General features: G+C 44.2%; 1 protein-coding gene across 4 annotated transcripts in view; it reads left to right on the top strand.

Moving 5' to 3' along the window:
• The first annotated feature begins 335 nt into the window (after positions 1 to 335).
• The window catches only part of SCAMP5 (secretory carrier membrane protein 5), a 40,071-nt gene continuing 18,106 nt past the window's right edge, over positions 336 to 22,300 (top strand). Inside the window, exons 1-4 of one of the 4 annotated variants that reach the window (XM_061595002.1) lie at positions 337 to 544; positions 4,343 to 4,547; positions 14,743 to 14,809; positions 18,082 to 18,210. In XM_061595002.1, coding sequence (XP_061450986.1) covers positions 14,803 to 14,809; positions 18,082 to 18,210 — 136 coding nt within the window. In that variant the 5' untranslated portion in view covers positions 337 to 544; positions 4,343 to 4,547; positions 14,743 to 14,802. Of the gene's footprint in view, positions 545 to 4,342; positions 4,548 to 6,004; positions 6,023 to 14,742; positions 14,810 to 18,081; positions 18,211 to 22,300 lie in introns of those variants that run through there. The other 3 variants (XM_061595003.1, XM_061595005.1, XM_061595006.1) reach the window with 3 other exon arrangements.

Here is a 22,300-nt window from a genome sequence, read left to right as displayed (position 1 = left end):
AAGGAGGGAAGGAACTGGGATCAACATCCTTTGCATATCAGTCAAGCAGGAACAAGAGACAGCAGGAGATCAAAGGACAGGTATAGCCTAGCAACCAAGAGGTCTCCTCTCTAGCTACCCTTTTTAACCCCATGCAGCCTCAACCCACAAGCTGGAGTTGAACCACATATATTCCAACCATTTTTACCTTTGTAGAGTAGATGAGTTTTTACACACTCCCCTCTATCCAAAGAGGCATCATCAGAGTTCAAGAACAACTCCAGCTAGGCAAAAACATTCAAGAAGGGTGCAGAGAAGGTCTGTGAGGGGTGTCGCCTAGGAAGAGTCCCTAGGACCAATTGGAGAGGGCTAGAAGGCTGCATTTAGCTCCTGGGCCTGAGGTTCCCCACCTCCGATATAATAGAATGTGACCTGAAAATTAAGGGAGAACAGTGTTTTGTTTGGCTGTTTTCATTTGTTCTCCACCCACCACAACTGGAAATTATAGCTGAGTGCACAGACTTGACATGCAGAAGGTGCCAGGTTTAATCCGTAGCATCACAAGGTAAGGCTAGTAAGAACTCTAGTTTGAAATTCTGGAGAGCCGCTGTCTATGATGCTGATCTAGATAGACCAAAGGGTTGTCTCAGAATAAGGCAGATTCATATGTACTCCTCAAGAATTCCCAAAGGCCACCATGAGTGCAAGCACTAGAAAATAATGACCCAGACTTGAATTCAGTTGAGCTTCCTCCACCCAACATTGTAATAAATTGGCAGTGCTTACAGTAGGGTTGATCTTTGCATTTTCCCTTGGGTCTGTTGACACAAACACATATTCAGTCACCCTCCCATAAATTTTTGCATGATAAAACAGATACCATTTGCATAAGGCTGGAAAGTATCAAAAGGTCATATGCAACCTTCTTAACCTACCTAATCCAAGCTTAGGGAGGAAGACAGCAAAGGGCAGCATTTCTGCAAAATAAGTAGGTGCTTCAAATAAGCAAGTCAAGCTGCAAGGCAAATATACCTTCCGGAGTCTCAGTGTAATATGAAGGGAAATTCCTTCACATACTGTTTTAATTTGCTTAAATGGATTCTTTTTGGGGGCCAGGGGGTGTCCAAACTTTTTATTTAAATTCTTTTTCAAATGTATACACAATATTTTCCTGAATAGATGACAATAAGATTAGCACAACCATGGTCTTTGTAAAACAAGCCATTGTTTTAAAATCAAACTTATTTTTCGAAAGCAATCAAACAAATGAATCAAGAAGAAAAAAACTTAATTTTAAAATAACAATTAAGGTATATTAATGTACTAAGGCTGCAATCCAATACATGTCTACTCAGAAGTAAGCTCTATTGGGTTCAATAGGACTTTCTCCCAGTTAAGTGTATATTGGATTGCAACCTAAAATGTTTCCCTTATCTCTCAGGTTGTAACCATTGTATTCCAATAAATTCAACAGATAGTCAAAATATGTATATCAAATCAATTCTTGTCCTCACTGGGATGTTGGTTAAATTAACAATATGTCCATAGCAATGTGAAAAAATAGGAAATGATAACATCCGTTTTATGATTGTCAGATACTAATGGTTCATGTCCCCACTATTTGTTTGTGTTGATTGACATTGTAAAACACAACCAACACAGGCACCTGCAATCAATTTCAAATAAATAAAGTAGCTAACTTGGGGTATTGGTTAAGTGTTGACTCCAGGAAAGTGTGCCACCTAATGGTAACAGTAGCTTCTGTTAATAGTTTGACTTCCTTAGCAATTTTACTTGATTTAGGCTACAATCCTGTTTATGTTTACTTGTGAGTAAGGGCAACAAACAGAATGGGTCTGAATAGACATGCATAGGATTGTGCTGTTAACCTCACAGTTGCAAGGATTGCATGCTTCTCTTTAGCGGTGAAGAGTTTAGTTCTTTTGCATTCCATTCACTGAATACCGTGATATTGCCTGTTCTTTCATTAGATCTTTTCACTGCAAACAAACTGGTTGGTGCAATAGGAGTTTGCAAGGCGTGAAGGATCACATTCACACCTCTCCATGTTGTTATGATGACCATATTGGTTCAGTTCTGATATCACAACAAAGCATGGTTTGTGTAGCTTAACTATGGTTAAGTTATGGTTAAGTTAAGTTGTGGTTTTAGTTAGGGAAGGGCTGTAGCTCAGTGGCAGACTATCTGCTTTGCACTCAGGTTCAATCCCTGGCATCTCCAGGTAGGGCTGGGCAAGACCCCCTGTCTCAAACCCTGAAGAGCTGCTGCCAGTCAGTTTGGACAATACTGAGCTGGATAGACCATTGGTCTGACTTGGTACAGAGCAGCTTCCTATGTTCCTATATTGGGTTTTGGGGTGTGGTGTCTGAAAAGATAAAGCATAGTTTGCAATATGGCACCTATAATTAGACACGAGGGCCTGAAATGAATTTTTGCTAACAACGGTGTGATGTGATGTCTGAATTAGCAAACTATGGTTAGGGTCATTGCTTCATTTCTGGAGACACCCATGCAATAGAATTGTGAGTGCTAAGCAGATTGAAAATGAAAGTGGACATGCAGCTCTAAACCATGGCTTGTCTGTACATTCTGAAGTTCAGATCAGCAGAATTTGGTGTGATGTGTGAAGTGGACCATTACTTGTAAAGCATGCTATTTTCAGCACAGGTTGGACACTCTTTGACCCAAGTTAAATGGGGTTTCTTTATTCTTCCAAGTCATGGATGTTGGGATTATTATATTTTCTTCTCCACTAGGGCTGTAATTCTAAGATGATGGGAGTATGGCTTTTTGAACAGAAAGCAAGGTTGCTTATGTATAGACATTAGGCATGAAAATTAGATTAAAAATAGATAGATAAAAATAGATTAAAAAGAAATATTTTTACCTCTTTTGATACCCAAGGTTCACCTGCCTTTCCATTCTGCCCAATGAAGAATTAGATGTTAAAGTAAAATATTATATACTTTTTGTCAAATTGCACAGATGTTTTTGGATTCTGTTAGCATCAGCCAGCATGGCCAGTAATGAGGGATGATGGGAGTTGGGAGTCCAACAACATCTGGAGGGCTATAGGTTCCCTGTACCTTCATTAAATACTACTTTTATCTTTTACAGTAGTCCTACATGGAAAGGAACATCTGGGTATGAATTAGTATGCAGTTCCCATGTAGATCATCACATAGAATGGTTACACATATTTTGTTCTGTAAACATGCCAGAAATCCATGGTTCATCAGGGCTTCCCTGTACTTGTATAATACATGTATATGCAAATAAATACATTTTAGATTATCATGGCTGATTGTTGCACAACATCAGGGGTGGGAAACTTGCGACCTTCCAAATGTTGTTGGACTATAATTCCCATCATCCTTGGTCACTGGTCATGTTGGCTGGGGCGGATGGGAGCTGGAGCCCTACAGCATCTGGAGAGGCACAGACTCCCCATCGTTGATCCATGTACAGCAGCAATAGGGAACTTGTGGCCCTTGAGATGTTGCTATTAATTAAACTTCCTTCCAGAAGGAGCACAGGGTGGCAAACAAAGAACAAAATACTAAAAACATCTTAAAACATCTTGAAAACAAAACATAGTAAGAACATTAAGAATATATTAAAAACATCTTTTTTAAAAAAATCTTAAAAAACATCTTTAAAAGCGATCCCAGCACAGAAGCTCACTGGCTTAAGATCTCTATTTCAAGGCTTGTTGAAAGAGGAAGGTGCCTGTCTAATATTTAAGGGGAGAGAGTTCCAAGGAGTAGGTGCCACCACACTAAAGGTCTGCTTCCTATGTTGTGTGGAACGGACCTCCTGATAAGATGGTATCTGCAGGAGGCCCTCACCTGCAGAGCGCAGTGATCGACTGGGGATAAGACGGTCTTTCAGGTATCCTGGTCCTAAGCTGTATAGGGCTTTGTACACCAAGACTACAACCTTGAACTTGTTGTTGGACTCTAGCACCCATCAGCACCAGCTAGCATGCCCAATGGTGAGGCATGATGGGAGCTGTAGTTCAACAACATCTGGAGAGTCACAGGTTCCCCACCCCTGGCCTACACTTTGTATGCTTTTTCTGATGTGGGGATGCTTAGTGTGTGCAAGAAACGTCGTACATTTGACAGAACCCTAAGGGCAAGGCTGGTGAACCTAAGAGAGGGAGGCATATAAATGATGCTAGAAATAAATAAGTAAATATGCACGTCAAGATTTGTTACGCCAGTCCTTCTATTTGGGGGACGGGGCTGGGGCTGGGGCTTGGACGTCTGCCCTGAAGCCCGCCCGTGATGGCGGCGCCACCGGCTCCATCTCCTATCCTGAGCCCGCCTCTTCGTTTCAGCACCCTGGAGAGCACCCGCCTCCGCCCCGCCCCTCTCTCGCGTCCGCCGGAGCCACCCGACACTGGGTGGGGAGGGGAGAGGAAGGATTGGCGGAGCCTCGCGAGAGCTGGGGCCGCTGCAGCAGCAGGAGGCGCCGGTGGGCGCTGCGGGTCAGGATCCGGGGAAGCGATTTGCGGGACTCGCGCGGACCGGAGCTGCGGAGCGGTGAGTCCCAAAGGCGGTGGATGGCGAAGCGGGGAGGCCTCGCCCTTTGCATGCCCGGCGGGGCCCCTTGCAAAAAGGCCTTCTTAGAGTCTATCCTCCGCGCCGTTATGTTAGCATGTACCAGGGGGGGTTATCATCATCCACATCTAACACCTCATCTTCCACAGGGCAGGTCAGTGTGTCCTTCAAGTCGATTTCCTAGAGAGGATATGTGCAAAGGAGCCTTCCTCATTGCCTCTCTCTCTTCCTCCCCCCCCTTGCAAAAAAAAGGGACCGTGGATTTGCATCTTGGCTCCCTTTCCTCCGTTTCAATATATGTGCTTTGGATCCCGCGCCTTCCCCCCACAAGAGCGTCATGCAAAAAAATGAAGTCATCGAGGCAAAAGACTGTGTACATCCCCTGCCAAGGTGTTGGCATTGATGGGATGTCTGTCTTTTGAGGCTTTCGGTCGTGCGTCTGCTGGCCCTGGCAAAGGGCTAGGCCCTGTATGTGTGCATTTATGTAAAATGACAATTTTCCTCTCTTCCCACCATCTGCGCTGTACATTTAAAGCAGTATCAAACCACTTTTCAACAGTCATGGCTTCCCCCAAAAGATCCTGGGAATTGTAGTTTGTAAAGGGTGCTGAGAGTTGTTAGGAGACCCCTGCTCCCATCACAGAGCTACAATTCCCACAGTGGTTGATCAATCAATCCCTCTTCCCAGGGAACTCTGGGAATTGTAGCTCTGTGAGGGAAACTGGGGTCTCCTAACAATGCTCAGCAGCCTTCACAAACCACACTTCCCAAGATTCTTTGGAAGCAGCAGCAGCTGTTTCAAGTGAAATAATGTTGCTTTAAATGTATTGTGCAGATGGGCCCTAAGCGTGCAGAGATATTTGAACTGAGGCAAAATGTATGTGCAGGGCAGGGGTGTAGTTGTCCGGGGACTTGAGGAGTCTTAGACCCCTTACTTTTTTGGGAGCAGAGTCCCTATGTTTCCAGCATCCAATGAGCCAATGAGCATGAAATGGGAGTGTGTGAGCCACTGAGAAGAGTCTTCTAACATGCTTTTATGTCCTTTTCTGCTGTTGCTGTAAACTGCCCAGAGAGGCTATGGGGCGTTTTATATATATAAAACCTTTCATTTTGATCTTTATTTTTATATATATAAAGATCAAAATGAAAGGAGGTGAGTCAGCCACTGAGAAGGCTCTTCTCAGTAGCTAACACTCTCTTCTTTCATGTTGATTGGCTCCTCAAGATGTTGTGGGAGAAGAGAAAGCATTAATAAGGATCTCATGCGCAACCCAGGAGTGAAAGAAGGGGGGAGGGGTGTGGCTGTGACTATTATGAAGGGACTCTAAACTTCTGAATTTGCCACTATGCTACTGGTGCAGGGTGACCTCAACTATGGAATTGCACCAAGGGCTTTCCTGTGCTTCATCTAATCAACATCTGCCCAGAGGAAGTTGCCCTGTCTGCCACAGTGAACTGTAAGCTTTCCAGCTCTTGTGGGATAAGTGTCCACTGCACCCAGGCTGCAATCCTATAGCCTCTTGCCTGCCAGTAAGCCCCATTGAACTCAATGGGATTTAGTTTAAATTTAAGTGCAGGTTTGTGGGATGGGGTGGAATGTGAAGTAATTATGTAGTTGTTAGTAGGGATTCTTTAGTATGTCATTTAATGGACTTAAGTCACAGGAGGGTAGACTGTGGTTAAACGTTAGGAGAAACATCTTGAGAGTGAGAGCAGTTTGGCGATGGAAGCAATGCTCTAGGGCAAAGCTCCTAAACTGTGGGCTGTGGACCACTAGTGGCCCACAGGCTTCATTCAAGTGGTCTGTGGCATTTCTGTATTAAATATATTGATTTTTAAATGCTTTTTTGGATTTATTTCTCATATTTGTATTTTATTTGTGGTACAATTTGCATTCTACAGAATATAAATTGTAATACAATAACATACGATATAAAAAATAAAAAAGCAATGAAAATCCAATGAAAAATCATACAGTATCTAGCACAGTGCATTGCAATAGCTACAGCAGGCAGGAAAATCATTAAGTGGTCTGCCATGACTGTCAGCAATTTTCAAGTGGCCCGTGGGGGGAAAGGGTTGGGAACCCCTGATCCAGAGAGATAGTGGGCTCTCCCTGGCTGTAGGATTTTAAGCACAGGCTGGACAGCCATCTGGTGGGGATGCTGCAAGCTCTCAATCTTTTTGCACTGAGCAGGAGGTTAGGCAAGACGGCCTAGAGCAGTGGTGGGGAACCTATGGGCCTCCAGAAGTTGTTGACTACAAATCCCATGATCCCTCACCATTGGCCATGTTGGCTGGGGCTGATGGGAGTTGGAGTCCACCAACATCTGGAGGGCTGCAGGTTCCCCAGCCTTAGCTTAGAGTCCCCCTCTGACTTTATGATTCTGTGTTGATCTTATGCGTTGTTTCAAGCTTGGAATTTTAGCTGCAAATGCATCTCAGGCCAGGGGCTTGATACAGGATTTCCTCACTTGACATGGCTGCTTAAGAGCCAGAAGAGTTTCTTGCAAGCTAATTCTTCAGTTTAGCCAATGGTGGTCTAGGATGTGCTGCTAACGTATGATATGCCTGGCTACACAGTGTGGGTGGCCTGCAAATGCCTCTGATTGAAACATGGCAGTCAGTGCAGGACAACAGACATAGGAAACTGCCTTGTGTTGAGATGGACTATTGGTCTGTCTCATTAAGTATTGTGTTCAATAGCTGGCAGCAGTTCTCCAGGGTTTTGGACAGAAGCCTCTTCTGGCTCATGAAGATGTTGAAAATTAAACCTGGGACCTTTTGTGTGCCAAGTATATGCTCTGGTAGTGAGCTGCAGCTTTTGCTGAACGGAGGAGCTTCAGATCAGTCTTCAGCTAGTTTGTCACAACCCAAAGCCTTCCGCTGCAATCCAATACACGCTTACCTGGGAGTAAGTCCCATTGAACCCATGGAGTATATTTCTGAGTAGTCATATATTGGATTGCAGCCTTAGTGTCTTTGCTTGGGGGACGGTTGGGAGGCCCTCAGAAATAAGGTGTGGCTACTCTAAGACAGCCTCCCCCAACCCGGTGCCTGCCAGATGTTGGATTATAGCTCTCATCCTTTATTGGCCATATACTTGCTGGGGCTGATGAGAATTGTAGAACCACTGTGAGAAAGGGTGGGATGTAAATCTAATAAGCAAACAAACATTTGGAGGGCACCAGGTTGGGGAAGGTTAGTCTAGGACGATGGGTTCTTTGGGGAACTCATTCAGATGGCCACATTCTCCAAAAAGTATAAGCAGGTGATTCTTGGTGACTTCAAAAATAGATGTGAGAATCAATGTGCTGGTGTATATGTTAAAAAAGGGCATTCTTTTAAAACTAAATCTCAGTGTACGGAAGTAAAGATATTTATTCATACTGGAGAGAGAGAGAGTAATAGGCAGACAGCATCCCCTTAGAGAGAGAAACCACCACAAACTGCTTAGTGTCCAGGCTCCATTGATCTGTAAATGGCAGATAATGTTTTGCTTGAAGATGTAGCTTCTATTATTTATAAAGTCAAAAGTATTGGCTCAACCAATGGTGAAATGTCCACTTAGACCAGATTGAGGTCCTCAGTCCAACCTTTTGCATGTTCACTCATCCTCCTGAGACCAACGACACAGAAATGCACATAGGATTGAAGCCCATTTGTATTGGCCTAGAGGTAGCTTATTCGGAGGCTAAGTAACATAGAGGCTGTTGGCTGCAACTGGTAAATGAAACACTTTTTTGGTATGATTTCTCTTGCATAAACTTCATGGTCCTGGTGTTCCTTGGCATCCATTTAAATTGGGTTTCATCCTCCCAGTGGTGCAGTTAGGTGATTTTAGACTCTAGACCAGAGTCTCTAGACATTGCTGAAACTACAGATCCCATCAACCCCAGCCAGCATGGCCAATAGTCAAGGATGATGGGAGTTGTAGCCTAACAACATCTGAAGGGCCAAAGATTCCCCACCCCTGCTCTAAACCTATGGTGGTGACTCTTTAGATGATAATGTGCATTACTTCAGAAAGTGGCAAGCCAACTGTGTTGTGATTTTGGGAGGCGGCCTCCTCATTCTGTGAAAGAGAGCCCTTGACCTCTGCCCCAAAGTCCTGTCCTGATGGCACCATTGAACTCTGGGGAGGATCCTAGGGGATGAGCCTTCAAGGTTAGTCACAGAGCATGCAGAAGGTCCCAGGTTTATTTGTTTATTAATTAATTTTATTTATTAATGATATTTTTTTCAAAATGGAACTCAAAGCGACTTGCAAAAAAAAATTGTGCTCAAAGTAGCTATAACAAAAGCAAACAACAATTACAAAAACAATTTCATAATAAAATAATACAACAGCAGTAATAAAACAATAACAAATGTCACAGCAAACACAAAACCCTTTTCAATACTGTAAGTATAATATTACATTCTTTAGCAGGCTACATTACACTTCTTGGCAATATGGCAAAAATAAAAGGAAGTTAAGACAGTTTCAGCTTTGCTCCTAGAAACACCCCACCCATGACGTTACTTGCAGTCTCACTCCTGCAGCCACTTCTTGCAAGCCCTCCAAAGGCTCAATCAGGTTCCGTCCCTGACATCTCCAGATAGTGCCAGGAAGGACCTTGGAGAGCCGCTGCCAGTCAGTGTTGGCAATCCAGAGCCAGGTGGACCAATGGTCTGACTGCTTACATCAGCTTCCTATGTTCCTAATCCAGTGACCTGGCTGGAAGCAGAGAGGCTGCTCTCGCCTGTCATATGAGAACAGCAGAATTTGTGGACCTTTGCAGATTGTTGTCTTATACCTTGGACTATCCGTGGCTGTATCTGGAGGTTTCTGTGCTATCGTAGGGCTTTAAGAGGTGCAGAAAAGAGAACCAGAATGATTAAATGGACAGAGCGCCTTCCCAATGAGGAAAGTTGAGGCTTTTTGGATTAAGGAAAAAGAGTATTAAGGGGAACATGGCAATGGTTTATAAAGTTATGGGTGGTGTGGAGAAAGAGGAGAGGGAGAACTTACTCTTCTTGCATAACTTCTTGCATAACCGGCCCGTGCACTACGTTCTGCTACGAAGGCCCTCCTCCGGGTTCCAACTCACAGGGAGGCCCGGAGGGTGATGACAAGATCTAGGGCCTTCTCAGTGGTGGCCCCCGAACTATGGAACAGTCTCCCTGAGGAAGTACGCCTGGCGCCGACTCTGCTCTCCTTCCGGCGCCAGGTCAAAACCTTCCTATTCTCTGAAGCATTCTAAGTTACACTGATTTAATTTTAAAAATGTTTATTGTATTGGATTGTTGATTGTATTTTAGTATTATTTTGTTATTCATTGTATTTTTATGCTATTTTATGTTCACCGCCCAGAGAGCTATTGCTAGTCGGGCGGTATATAAATTTAATAAATAATAATAATAATAATAAATAACTTATGCTCTTTCTTCCATTGGTTCTAGTCCTGCCCCTTACTGCTGCTCTAGGGCGGCAGCACAGAACCTCCATCTTCTGGGCCTAATTAGGTCTGCCACAGGTCCCAATTGGGCCTGCAAGGCCATTTCCTCCCAAACCATGCTCACCTGCCCCACATCTGATGTCATATATGATGTCAGTTATGTGGCAGGTAAAGATGTGACTGCAGAGAACAGCCAGGAGTTTAAAGTGCACTCCTGATGGTTCTTTGGCAAGTGGGGCTCACTGCCAGTGCTGATGAGTGAGCCCCACTGGGTTTGGCTGCACTAGAAAGTCCCCTACTGGGAACTCTCTAGTGCAGCTGACGGGGCTGGCTGTTGGCACTAATCAGCCAATGAACATTCTTCCCCTGCCAGTTTGTAGGTGTGGTTTGATATAAATCACTTTAGTGAACTGACATTAAATGAGCTTGCTGTAACTGCCAATCAGCTGCTTGATGAGCACAGCAAGCCTCATTGAAAACACTCTGTCAGCCCCAATCAGCTGACTGGCACTGACCGCACATATTCAGAGGGGCTCACTCTCAGTGCTGATCAGCTCTGAAAGTGAGGTGCTTTCAACATGTCACCTGATAGCATGATGGTGTCAGGTGACTGACAGGTAAGCAGCCCAGCCCTCCTATCATCCTTGGTCTGTGGGGGTGGAAGTAAAGATCCAGCCTTGTGGCCAGATCCAGTTCCCTGCCCTTCTGCTCTAGGGCATCAAGATATGTTCCAGTGCAAGCTGAAAATTCCCCTGTGCAAACTAAAAACTTTCCAGAAAACCCACACCACTTAGTCCAAAACATCTGGAGAGCACCAGGTTGGGGAAGCTTGCCTTGTTGCATTTATAGAACACTTCTCCCGGCACTGAATTTTACATCTTTCTGGCACCAGACGAAGACTTTATTTGCTCATGCTTTTTTTAACCCTTAATCCTAATTATTTATGTTTGGTTTTGCTGCTTTTAGTATTATTTGGTGACAGTTTTAATATGGTTGTGGTTATTTTTTAAGTGTTAATTGCAAAGCACACTGGAGGCTTATGAAACTGCAGGGTGAGGCGTTAAATGTTGTAGGTAAATAAATAAAATGAAAACATTAGCTCTCAGAATGATCTATATATGATCTTTCCTGCTTCTAAATATCATATATGCTGTAATGTCAAATCTGAGCCCAATTCTGAAAACTTTTAATGGGGGATAAGTTCCATTTAAATTAATGGGTTTTAGCCAACCCTTTTCTACTTAGAGTAGACCCATTAACATTAATAGTCCATTAATGTTACTCATGTCTATTAATTTCAATGGATCTACTCTGAGTAGGACTAACATTGTATACAGCCCTATATTTAGGAACAACATATTTTTGTCTGCCTCCCCCACTCCAAATAAAGCAAATGCATAATGAGATTTTAGTCTTCATGCAAGTGGGACCTGCAACAAAATGTTGCTATGTAGCCTCCGCTCCTAAGAGTCCTCAGCTACCAAATGTGGATCAGCATTGCATAATTTGGACTTGGTTTAGTAATTAAGCCTTTTTTTTTTTTTTTGAGAAAGGAATTCTGGAGATGAGATTACAGGATGTGGAATCCTTCTTAATCAAAAGAAGGAAAGAAAGAAAAAGAAACTTCTGGAGATTTTGAAGAAAAAGAGCCTGAATGATGAATCAGGAAGTCACCAAGCTGAATCTTGCCTCTTCCATGAAGTCACTTAATGGCCTTAGGCAAGCCAGTCTCTGTCTCGGTATTTCGATCTGCAGTACTGAGAAACAATAATACTGACTTATCTACCTTACAGGGCTGATTTATTTATTATTTTATTTATTTAATTACATTTCTAGACCGCCCTATAGCAGAAAGCTCTCAGGGCGGTGTACAACAAATAAAATCACAATTAAAATATGAGCAAGTGTGGAAAAAAATATATATATATAGTACAATTATAAAACATTAATAAAATTGCCATTGAGATTTAAATTAAGATCATATTAAGTTTAAAATGTTAAATTAAAATATTTAAAAATTTACAAAATTTAAAATGATGATTGCTTTGCATGGGAAATCTTTTTCCCTCCCTCCTTTTTACGGTCTGGCTTAGCCATATTTTAACTCTGGCCTTGTGTTGACACAGTAAAATAAAAGACCACAGTAAGTTGTTTGATTGGATAAAATAGCATAATGGAACACTGAAGTTCCAGGGCAATGTTGAACTCATTGTTTACATCAGTGGTCTCCAGACTTTCCCCTATGGACCACTTGAAAATTGCTAAGGTCTTGGCAGACCCCTTAAGGTTTTTGCTGCCTGTTGTAGCAATTGTAATGCTCAGTGCTAGGTGCAACATGGTTTTTAATCAATATGTGTATTTAATGCGGCTGTGCCACAGACCACCTGAATGAAGCTCGCCGACCACTGGTGGGTCCATGGCAACCTCTAGCTTACAAGATTATAATAGATTTATATGTATCTCTCCAAGGATCTGATCTCTGAACATTGTTTGCATTTTCCTAATAAATAAGGTGGCTGAAATGGTGTGGAGGGAGAAAGAGCAACAGTGGTTTACTTCATATGAAATTATATAGGGGGTGCGGGTTGGAAAAGCGGAGCTCCACTCTTGAATCCACATGGTTCACTGGCTGGTCTTGTGCCACCCTATCCTGCCTTATAGATTTAGTGAGGCTGTTCAGCCTTTACACCAGGGTTTCCCTAAGCGGTGGTGGTTGACTTCCTAGATGGGAGTGTGTAGTAGGTGAATAAAGACCTAGGGGTTAAAAGCGAGATGAAAATGTCCTAGGAATGAAAAAGTAGTTTACAAAGTATAGGGCAGAAATTTTAATTGGGAACTATGAGCCTCAGAAATAAAGGGAATGGGGAGGTAAGGAGCCCAACTCCCTTGCCAATGAGGAGTCTCTGTATTTAATAAGATGATTTTACAATACGACAGTTAAAGTCTATCAGGCCCATCCACCTCGTTTGGAAAGATACAATATGGTATCGTCATTGTTTTCACTTCCTTCCTTATATCTGAGGAAATTGAACTTGTCAAGTATTATCAGTACCTCGGCACAGTCATTAACCAAAATGGAGACACTAGTCAAGAAATCCAAAGAAGGCTAGGACTGGGGAGGGCAGCTATGAGAGAACTAGAAAAGGTCCTCAAATGCAAAGATGTATTGCTGAACACTAAAGTCAGGATCATTCAGACCATGATATTCCCGATCTCTATGTATGGATGTGAAAGTTGGACAGTGAAAAAAGTGGATAAGAGAAAAATCAACTCATATGAAATGTGGTGTTGGAGAAGAGCTTTGCGCATACCATGGACTGTGAAAAAGACAAATTGGGTGTTAGAACAAATTAAACCATAACTATCACTAGAAGCTAAAATGATAAAATTGAGGTTATCATACTGTGGACACATAATGAGAAGACATGATTAACTAGAAAAGACAATAATGCTGGGAAAAACAGAAGGGAGTAGAAAAAGAGGAAGGCCAAACAAGAGATGGATTGATTCCATAAAGGAAGCCACAGACCTGAACTTACAAGATCTGAACAGGGTGGTTCATGACAGATGCTCTTGGAGGTCACTGATTCATAGGGTCACCATAAGTCGTAATCGACTTGAAGGAACATAACAACAACAACAGTGCCACTGCCAAAAGCCCAGTGGAAGTTAAGCTGGCTGTCCTTGCACAGCTATTCTGGTTCTTTCTCCATATCTGCATATCCCCTTCTGTGGATTAGAGGGTCAGCGTAGGTCAGTTATCAGTTACTCAAGAAGAGCCAGATGCTAAGTATGTTTGCCCTACATTGTAGAACATTTTTTTTTACTTCTTTAGGCTAAAGCCAGTTTGCTTAACACCACGCTCCTGCTGGATGCCACTTGTATCTGCCTCAAAATGCTTTGCCTGGGGTTTGCTAGCAAGATCTTCTGCATTTCCATTTCTCTAGATAGGATTCAATATTCAGCACAAAGTCCTCTTCCGGTTCTATGACTGGGATACCATAGGAAGATGAGCATAATTAAGAAGGCCTTAATCTATATCAAAGGTGGGCAACCTCAAATCAGGCCCTCCAGGCCTCTCTGCCTGAATCTCTGAGCTCTCTCCAGGCTGCCCCACTCACTGGCCCTTCTTTGCACCCCAGTGTGTCTTTGTGTGGTTGGAATATGTCCTTGCTTGTCTGTCTGGAGGCTAGAGATGGCTTTATGTAGAAACTAGCCTACTGTACAAAGGTAAAATTTCCATTAGTTGCCTCACCCACTTTTGTCTCTGGCCCCGCCCACCGCTAGTACATGGCCCTTGGAAGGTTGCTTAGAGGGAGTGTGGCCCTTGGGCTGACAAAGGTTTCCCACTCCTGCTTTATAGCGCGCTTAAATTTGCTGAGGAGGTGATGCTTTAGCTTTGAGCGGTGTCAAGTCAATGCAAAGGATTCCTTGGATTTCAAGGAGTTAAGTCCTTAAATTGCACAAAAAGGGATGGTTTGCCAGACGAGGAAGTGGTTGCATGCCATGGACTTGTTTAGTTCTTGCAATTCCTAGTCCATTTTCTTTTAATATATCTGCTGTCATGCAAGACTTAGGGGACACGTCAGTCAGGAAGGTAGACAAGAGCTTAATTGTCTCTCTTAAACAAACAGAATATGGCTGAATCCACCCAGATACAACTAAGTCCAGTGCCACCTAGTGGCAAAATTTGATAATGACACTATCCACCCATCTGTCCCCTATTTTTTTTCCAGCTTTATTGGTGTTGTGACGAATTCTTCTGTCTAGTTGTGGATTGAAGACTAGGTGGCACCATGGGAGGTAAGATGACTGTAAGATTTCCTTGTAAACTGAAGCTTTCCTTGTATGAGAGAGTGGTGCTCTGAGCAAGGCCTGAGTCTATCAACACTTTATCCTGGGATAGTAGTCCTGAAAATCCACTTTTGTTCTGAAGTTCACATCTGAACTGGGAAGCTGATGTGAACTGAGACTTGGGGGGCAAGATCTGGACTCTTGAATTGCCCATGTTTGACAGTAGGATTAACTCTTGATTGATAGAGTTCCCATTTTCATAGAAAGTGCTGATCTGTCAATAGTCCAATACAGTTAGTAACAAGTGGAAACTATGACAAAATGTTGTAGTCTGTATTGCTGCTGATCAGTGTTCAAGACAGCCAGCCATGCCTTCTTCAGGATATTCCATTCCCCTCTCGCTCCCCCCTCCAAATTTTTATCCCCACCCCAACAGCCAGATACCATTCCATGTCCACTGAGCATGCTCAGTCTTCATTGGGCTGATTTTGGTTCCTCGCCACCTTAGTTTCCTCCCTTACAGATGTTTTTGTGTGTGCTTCTCCAAATCTTGGGGTTCCCTGAGCCTAAGGATACCTCCCTCGTGTGTGATGGTGCTGTTGTGATTACCTAAGAATCCACACTTGGAGAATAAGTTTCTCATGATTATATAATCAACATGGTGCTATGTCATGGACTCCAGTCCCTGGTCATAGGCTATTCTGGCTGTGGCTGATGGGAGCTGGAGTCCAACAACGTCTAGGAGGCACCACTTTGGCTGCTGTTGATATATAGGATGGTATATGGCTGAAGCAACCCACAATTCCCTGGTGACATAGACCAGGTGTGGGCCATGTTTGCTAGGGCCGATGGGAGTTGTAGTTCAGCAACATCTGGAGGCCCAAAGGTTCCCCACTCCTGATGAAGATCGAAGCTAGCAAAATCCTTGAGGGGATCAACTCTGGATTGTGATTGCATAAGGAAGCTCTGTATGTAACTAAGGCTTCCAAACTTCTTAAGGGAGTCGCCAGTGGGATGTTCATTGTTTCTTTTCCCATATGTCAAACCTCTCTTCCCCCTTGACCTGCAAGTCACCCAAACAAGAAGTTTATATTCTTGTGGAGGTTAACCAGTTTTCCCCCCTGCCTGAGCATCACTATTATGAGGGAGGAAAAATTCTATCTGCTGTGCATAATTTGATAGACCTCTGTCACGTGTCTCTGCCCTCCCCACCCATAATCAATATGTTATGCTCTTGATCATAAATTTATTTTCTTGGAAATAAAGCCAAACTCTGCCACTAGGCAGAAGTGGGCTGTCAGCTCCATTGATAGACTTGGGATATCATGAAAGGGCAGGAAATTGTCAGTCATTTAATTTATTGTTGGATTTTTATTGCTGGGAGGTGATGGCATGAAGGTGCGCCATTTTCATTCTACGTCAAATGTGCTAGATTGTTATGGACAGGTCCTGTTTTCAAATAAATCCTATTGATTTCCAGGCAAATGTTCTTAGGATTGCATGCTAAATTGCTGCTCTCCAGCAGTAGCTGCCAGCATTCCAAGCAAATTGACATAAATGGGACACACAACTCATTGTTTCTGGGATACTGAACCATTCATTCAGTCCTCCCAACCAGTAATATTTGATTAGAGCATCCTCTTCTCCTGCCCCCAGCCTCCTCACAGGAAAGATGCATAGGGTGGCCACCATCTTTCTTTGTATGTAAAGCATGCATTTAGGAATAAAAAGCAGGCTGAAAGAGAAGTATTTAAAATGTTAATGGACTTATCAATGGAAGCAGAATTGGGAAGTAAAAAAAAATCAATCCCCAAATAGATTATTTTCTGGACCACATTTTAAAATGTAATGTTTAAAATGTAAAGTTACGTTTCAGTGTAAGTTCGGAGGAATTGCAATATGGCTAAAAACTTTGGAGGAACTGCAATATGGCTAGTTGAAAGATGTGGAAGCATAACTATCAAAAGTGTGTGCCCAGAAATCCCCCAGTTTGAACCAACAAAGTTACTGAATGATTCCAGATAAGCTGTTGTATCTCTGCTGACTGCTTATAACAGGGGTGGGGAAACCGTGGCCCTGCAGATGTTGCAAGGACACCAATACCCATTATTTCCAGCTAGCATGGTCAGTGGTCAAGGACTATGAGAACTGTAGTTCAGCAACCTCTGAAAAGCCACAGAATCCCCATTTCTGACCTATAATATTGTGATACAGTAGTGTCGTTGCAAGGGTGGCAGAGATAATGGCTGGTTTCAGACAAAACCCAAAACCATAGTTTGTTTTTACTAAGCCACAGTTTGTTTTGATGCCTGAACCAGAGCCTTCTTACAAACCATGATTTGCTTGGGGCTGACAAACCAGTTTGAAACTTGCTTGCAGACTCCCATTTCTGCTAACTGTACTTTGCTGTTCCATCTGAATTTGCAGGCTGTTGGCAAACTACAGTTAGGGACATTGCTCTGCCCCAAGAGGCTGCTGGTCTTTGGAGAGAGGAGCAAACTTATGAAGCTGAGGACTAAGCATATGGTCAATAAAGGCAGATGGGCAGCGCTAAACTGTGGTTTGCCTGCTGTTGTATCTGGAGGCTCAGACTGAGGCACAGGTTCTTAGTGCAAACCATGGTTTTGTGTCTGGCTTTTGTATATATTCGTTTTGTACATGAGCTTTGGACCTTGAGGAAAAAGCACCGCTTAAGTACAGTAATACCTCAATTAACAAAGTAGATGCATTTCTGGACATTACTTCTTTAACAGACACTTTGGTACTAGAAGTAGAAATAGCATGGAAAGAATAGGGATAGAGTCCTACACCCTCTCCTGGATGGTGGAGGCAGCTTCAACAGGGGCTTTAAAGGGTGCCTACCCAGCACCCACCCCTCCCCCTCCTTTCCCTCCCCCTCCTTTCCCTCCCCCTTCTCCTCCTCCTCTGAATCGTATTGGATCCTTCCCTCCCCAGACCTGGGAGAAAGAAAAAGATGTCTTTAATGCAAAGCAAACACACAGGCTTCTCTGTTTCACCCTAGCAGACCAAATGCACAGGCTTATCAGTTTATTGATAGCAAAACACTGGTTAGTCAGTTACACCTTAAAACAAAGTCATAGGCTTGAAAGTGTATCCATAACAAAGCAAAGGCTGTCAGTTTCACCTTTAAAAAAGCCTTCATTAAAAGGAGCTTCATTCCTGGAGGATTCATTAATTGAAGTATTACTGTACTGTCACCATGACTGTGTTATTTGTGGGAAGGGAAAAACCCTCACCTTCTGGTTTTGTTTTTTTTGTAGAAAAAATGAACAATTTTCCTCCTCTCCCTCGTTTCATCCCGCTGAAGCCATGTTTTTACCAGGATTTTGATGAGGAAATCCCTCCCTTGCACCGAACCACCGTCAAACGTCTTTACTACCTCTGGATGTGTGAGTTGTGGGGTTGGAAAGTGGAAAGGGCAAGCCAGCTTTCAGTGGGGATAAGTGGGAAAGCATGGATCCAAAGGGGTAAAGGACCTCCTCTCTTTCCCCTTCCCGCAAATCTGGTTTGTTTAAATTAAATTTATTTCCAATATTTATAGATGGCTTTTCACCATAGATGGTCACAAAGTGACGTACACAGCAATCAGTGAAACAATTCATCAATCAAATAAAATGGTGTTTAAAAGAAATGGAAACCACAAATTAAAAATGAATAATAATGAATATTATTATTAATAATAATAATAGGGCTTTGGGGTTGGATCCAGTGCTTCAGAATGGCTGTCAGCTCTTCACTGAGACAGCAGTGTCGGTGGGGGTGCAGGCAGGGCTGGAGATTCCTTGGTAATTGCCAGGCCATAAGTCCTCAGCTGGCAGCTTGGCTATAAATCTGCCAGGCTAGCAAGGAGGAAGCAAGATAAGGGCGAGGCCGTTCAAAGCTTACGTGCCAAGCCAGAAATCCAGAAGAGATGTCAGTGAAGGTCCAGGTCTAGTTTGCTGAGAGATCAGTCCAAGTCAAGGTTCAGGGGATAGGAAGACACACAGTGGTCACGCCTGACATTGTAGTCAGCAACAAGCTGAACCCAAGGTTTGACTTTTAAGGAGCAGGTTTGTCAGCAGGTGTGAGCCATCAGCGTTTTGGCCTTAAGTGGACAGGCCTGCCCCTCTTCTGCCTGACCTTCTGTTGTCTACGTTCTGCAGGTGAGGGGGAGTATCCTGTTCACTGTCTGTGTCTGGCTGAAGGGCTACAGCTGTGTCTGGGGTGCTCTGCAGCTGAGGGGGAGAAGGAGCTGGGTTCTCAGGAGTTTCCTCCATTTCTCCTTCTGGGTCTGCTGCTTCTGGGTCTGCTGCTGTTACTCCCGAGTCATCCTCGTCTGATGAGTCCTCTGACGGGGCCATGACAATGGCCCTGATCTAACCTGGATGATTTAGGGCCAGTCTGACCCGGATTCCAGCCCCAAACTTATTAGAGGCCCTTACACAGTGTTTAGTTAGGGGGTTAAACTCTAATTAAACATGTGGTTGAGGGGGAGGGAGAAGGGGAGGTATGCGGGTTGCCTGTGTGTACCTCCCTCCCTCTGCTCTCCTTGCTGCCAGCCCCCCCTTTTTGCCAGCCCCGTATTGCTCCAGGTGGACCCAGTCTGGCCTGGGATGTTCCGAGGCTGCCTCAGCCTGCTCTGGCTGAATCCTGGGTTGACCTGAATTGGCCTGATTTGGGTTAGGATCCGGCCATAGCCCAGTGCACAGCCCTAATAAATAGGCATAATGCAACTTACTTCAAATGCCTGCTAAAATAGAAAGGTCAAGGGCCTGAAGTTCAGTGGGGAGAGAGTTCCACAGAGTCAGGCCTGGAAATGTTGCATGCATTTCCTGGTGGATATGAACTATGCCTTTGAGCCATGGGGGGCACTAACAAAGATTCCCCTGAGGATCCCAGTCATCAGGCAGGGGTATAAGGAATCTGGCAGTCCTTAATGTGTCTGGGGTCCAAGTTGTTAAGGGCCTTGTAAATTAAAAGAACTTTAAACTTGGCCTGGTAACATACGAGCAGCCCATGCATGCTTTTAAGCACCGCAGGTAGGCACTGGCAGTAGTCTGTCCCCACCAACAGCCTAGCCGCAGCATTTTGTTTTCTAATTGCTGTTTAATGACAGGGCCACAGCAGCAGGAAAAAGGGGAGCCCGTATAATGTTACCTCGTGTGTGTGTGTGTGTGTGTGTTTGTGTGTTTTGTTCTCCATGCAAGTTATTATTTTTATATATTTCTGTGGAGGTGAGTCCATACGTAGAGCCTTAGTTTGTCAGATCTGGGGAAAAAATTTTGCCAGCCTGAAATAGCCTTCTGGTCTTTGCTGCTGTGAAGAGTCAACTCATAAGAAGAGCCCTGCTGGATCAGGCCAGTGGTTTATCTAGTCCAGCATCCTGTTCTCATAATGGCCAACCAGATGCCTCTCCGGGAAGCCCGCACATAGACGGAGAGCATAGCCATCATGGCTAGTAGCCACTGATAGCCATATCCTCCATGAATAGGTCTAGTCCTCTTTTAAAGCCATCCAAGTTGGTGGCCACCACTGCCTATTGTGGGATAGTTTAACCATGCACTGTGTGAAGAAGTAATTTCTTTGGTCTGTCCTGAATCTTCCAACGTTTAGCTTCCTTGGATGTCCATGAGTTCTAGTCTTATGAGAAGAGAAAAACTTTTCCTTGAGCCGTGCATAATTTTATACACTTCTATCATGTCACCTCTTCCTCGCCAACCATCTTGGTTGCCCTTTCCTGATCTCAGTAGCCAATGGAGTCTGTGGATTTCTTCAGATCCTGCTGGGACATATGCCTGGTTCCAATGCTTGGCCATCTAGCCCAGAACTGTCTACACCAGTGTGCTCCAACCTTGGGTCTTCCAGATGTCATTGGACTACAACTCCCATCACCCCTGACCTGTCTAAGCTGGCTGGGGAAGATGGGAGTTGTAGTCCTACGACATCTGGAGGACCCACGGTTGAAAAACACAGGTCTATGCAAGCCTTTCCAAACCTGGCACCCTCCAGGCCACCTAAGAAAAGGTTACTGGGTTTGGGGATCTATGCCATGGGCAGCTCTTCTCGGCGTGCCCCTTCCCTTTTGGGGAATACAGCATTATTGTTCACGAGCCCCAAAGGGTCTGAGGAAGAAAAGTCTTCCACCCTGTCCCCCCCGCAAGCATTTAAATAATTAATGTATAATGTTTACAAATTGAGCTTTCTAATAAAATATTTCAAAAACCCACAATACAGTAACAAAGACAGTAAGAAGGTCAGGAGCATTGATAAAAGCATGCCATCACCTGCCAGCAGTAAAGCATTGATAAAAGCTGAATCTCAGGTTTGAAAGGCCTGTCTGAATAATATCGTTTTCAGAAGGTATTTACCAATGCGCAGGGATGGCTCCTGCCTAGCCTCTATTGGCAGGGAGTTCCACAGGGCAGGGCCTGCCACACGAAAGACTTGGTCCCTGGTAAAGGACAGCCGAATCTCAGGGGCACGTGGGATCACCACAGTTGCCCCATTGGAGAATCGTAGTGGAGCATAAGGAATCAGGCGGTCTTAAAGCTACTTTGGGTCCCTGTAAATGAACACAAATGCCTTGAGCCTGGCCTGGTAGCCAATTGGCAACCAGTGCAGCTCTCACAGCAACAGAGTAACATGTCTCTAGTACCTTGCTCCTTTGAGCAGTCTGGCTGCTGCATTCTGCACTAGCTGCAGCTTCCGGACCAGATACAAGGGCAGCCCCCTATAAGATGCATTGCAGTAATCAAATCCTGAGGTTACCGATGCTGGCACCACCGTGGTCTGTCGTGTTTTCTCAGTTTGACCTATTTGGCCAGCTTAGGGGCTCCTAATTGCCCAGGGTTCTTAGGCCTCGCTGCTGCTCATCCTAGAGCTTTAACTCTTCCTTTTTGGGAGAACCCCCAGCTCCCCACATGGCATGCACTTACTTTTTCTTCCCTGCTGCCTTGTGCCAGGGCCTTTGTGTTCCAGAATTCATCCTGGGATGACGTTTCTGGCCCCATGTTTTTTGCATGCTTTGGGGGTAGGGCAAAAGAGCTCCCCAAAGTCTGGATTACATCTTATGTTCTTATTAGAAGATTACACCAACTGAGGGAGAATAAGGCTATCAGTGGCCGCTAACCATGATGGCTGTTTTCTCCCTCCACTGTCGGAGGACGTTGCTGGGAACTGCAAGCAGGGAGAGTGCTGTTGCACTAGGATCTTGCTTTGGGCTTCCCACAGCCACCTGGTTGACCACTGTGAGAACAGGATGCTGGACTAGATGGGCCACCAGCCTGATCCAGCAGGCTTTTCTTCAATTGTTTGTGCAAGGATTCTTATGGTTTTGGGGGTTATTGCTCTTATCTTTAAAAACAAAAAGGCTGAGGGCTTTTCTTTCTTTTACAAAAAAAGCAGGGGGGGGCTTGCTGTCATTTCTTGTGACAGCTTGCTTGCTGTCAGGACCAACATTCCTGGATCTGATGAGAGCCAGTGTGGTGTAGTGGTTAGAGT

The sequence above is a fragment of the Rhineura floridana genome, chromosome 14, assembly GCF_030035675.1.
Source record: "Rhineura floridana isolate rRhiFlo1 chromosome 14, rRhiFlo1.hap2, whole genome shotgun sequence".
Classification (NCBI taxonomy): domain Eukaryota; kingdom Metazoa; phylum Chordata; class Lepidosauria; order Squamata; family Rhineuridae; genus Rhineura; species Rhineura floridana.
The sequence above is the reverse complement of the archived record's forward strand: the minus strand, read 5'-3'. Positions and strand labels throughout refer to the sequence as shown.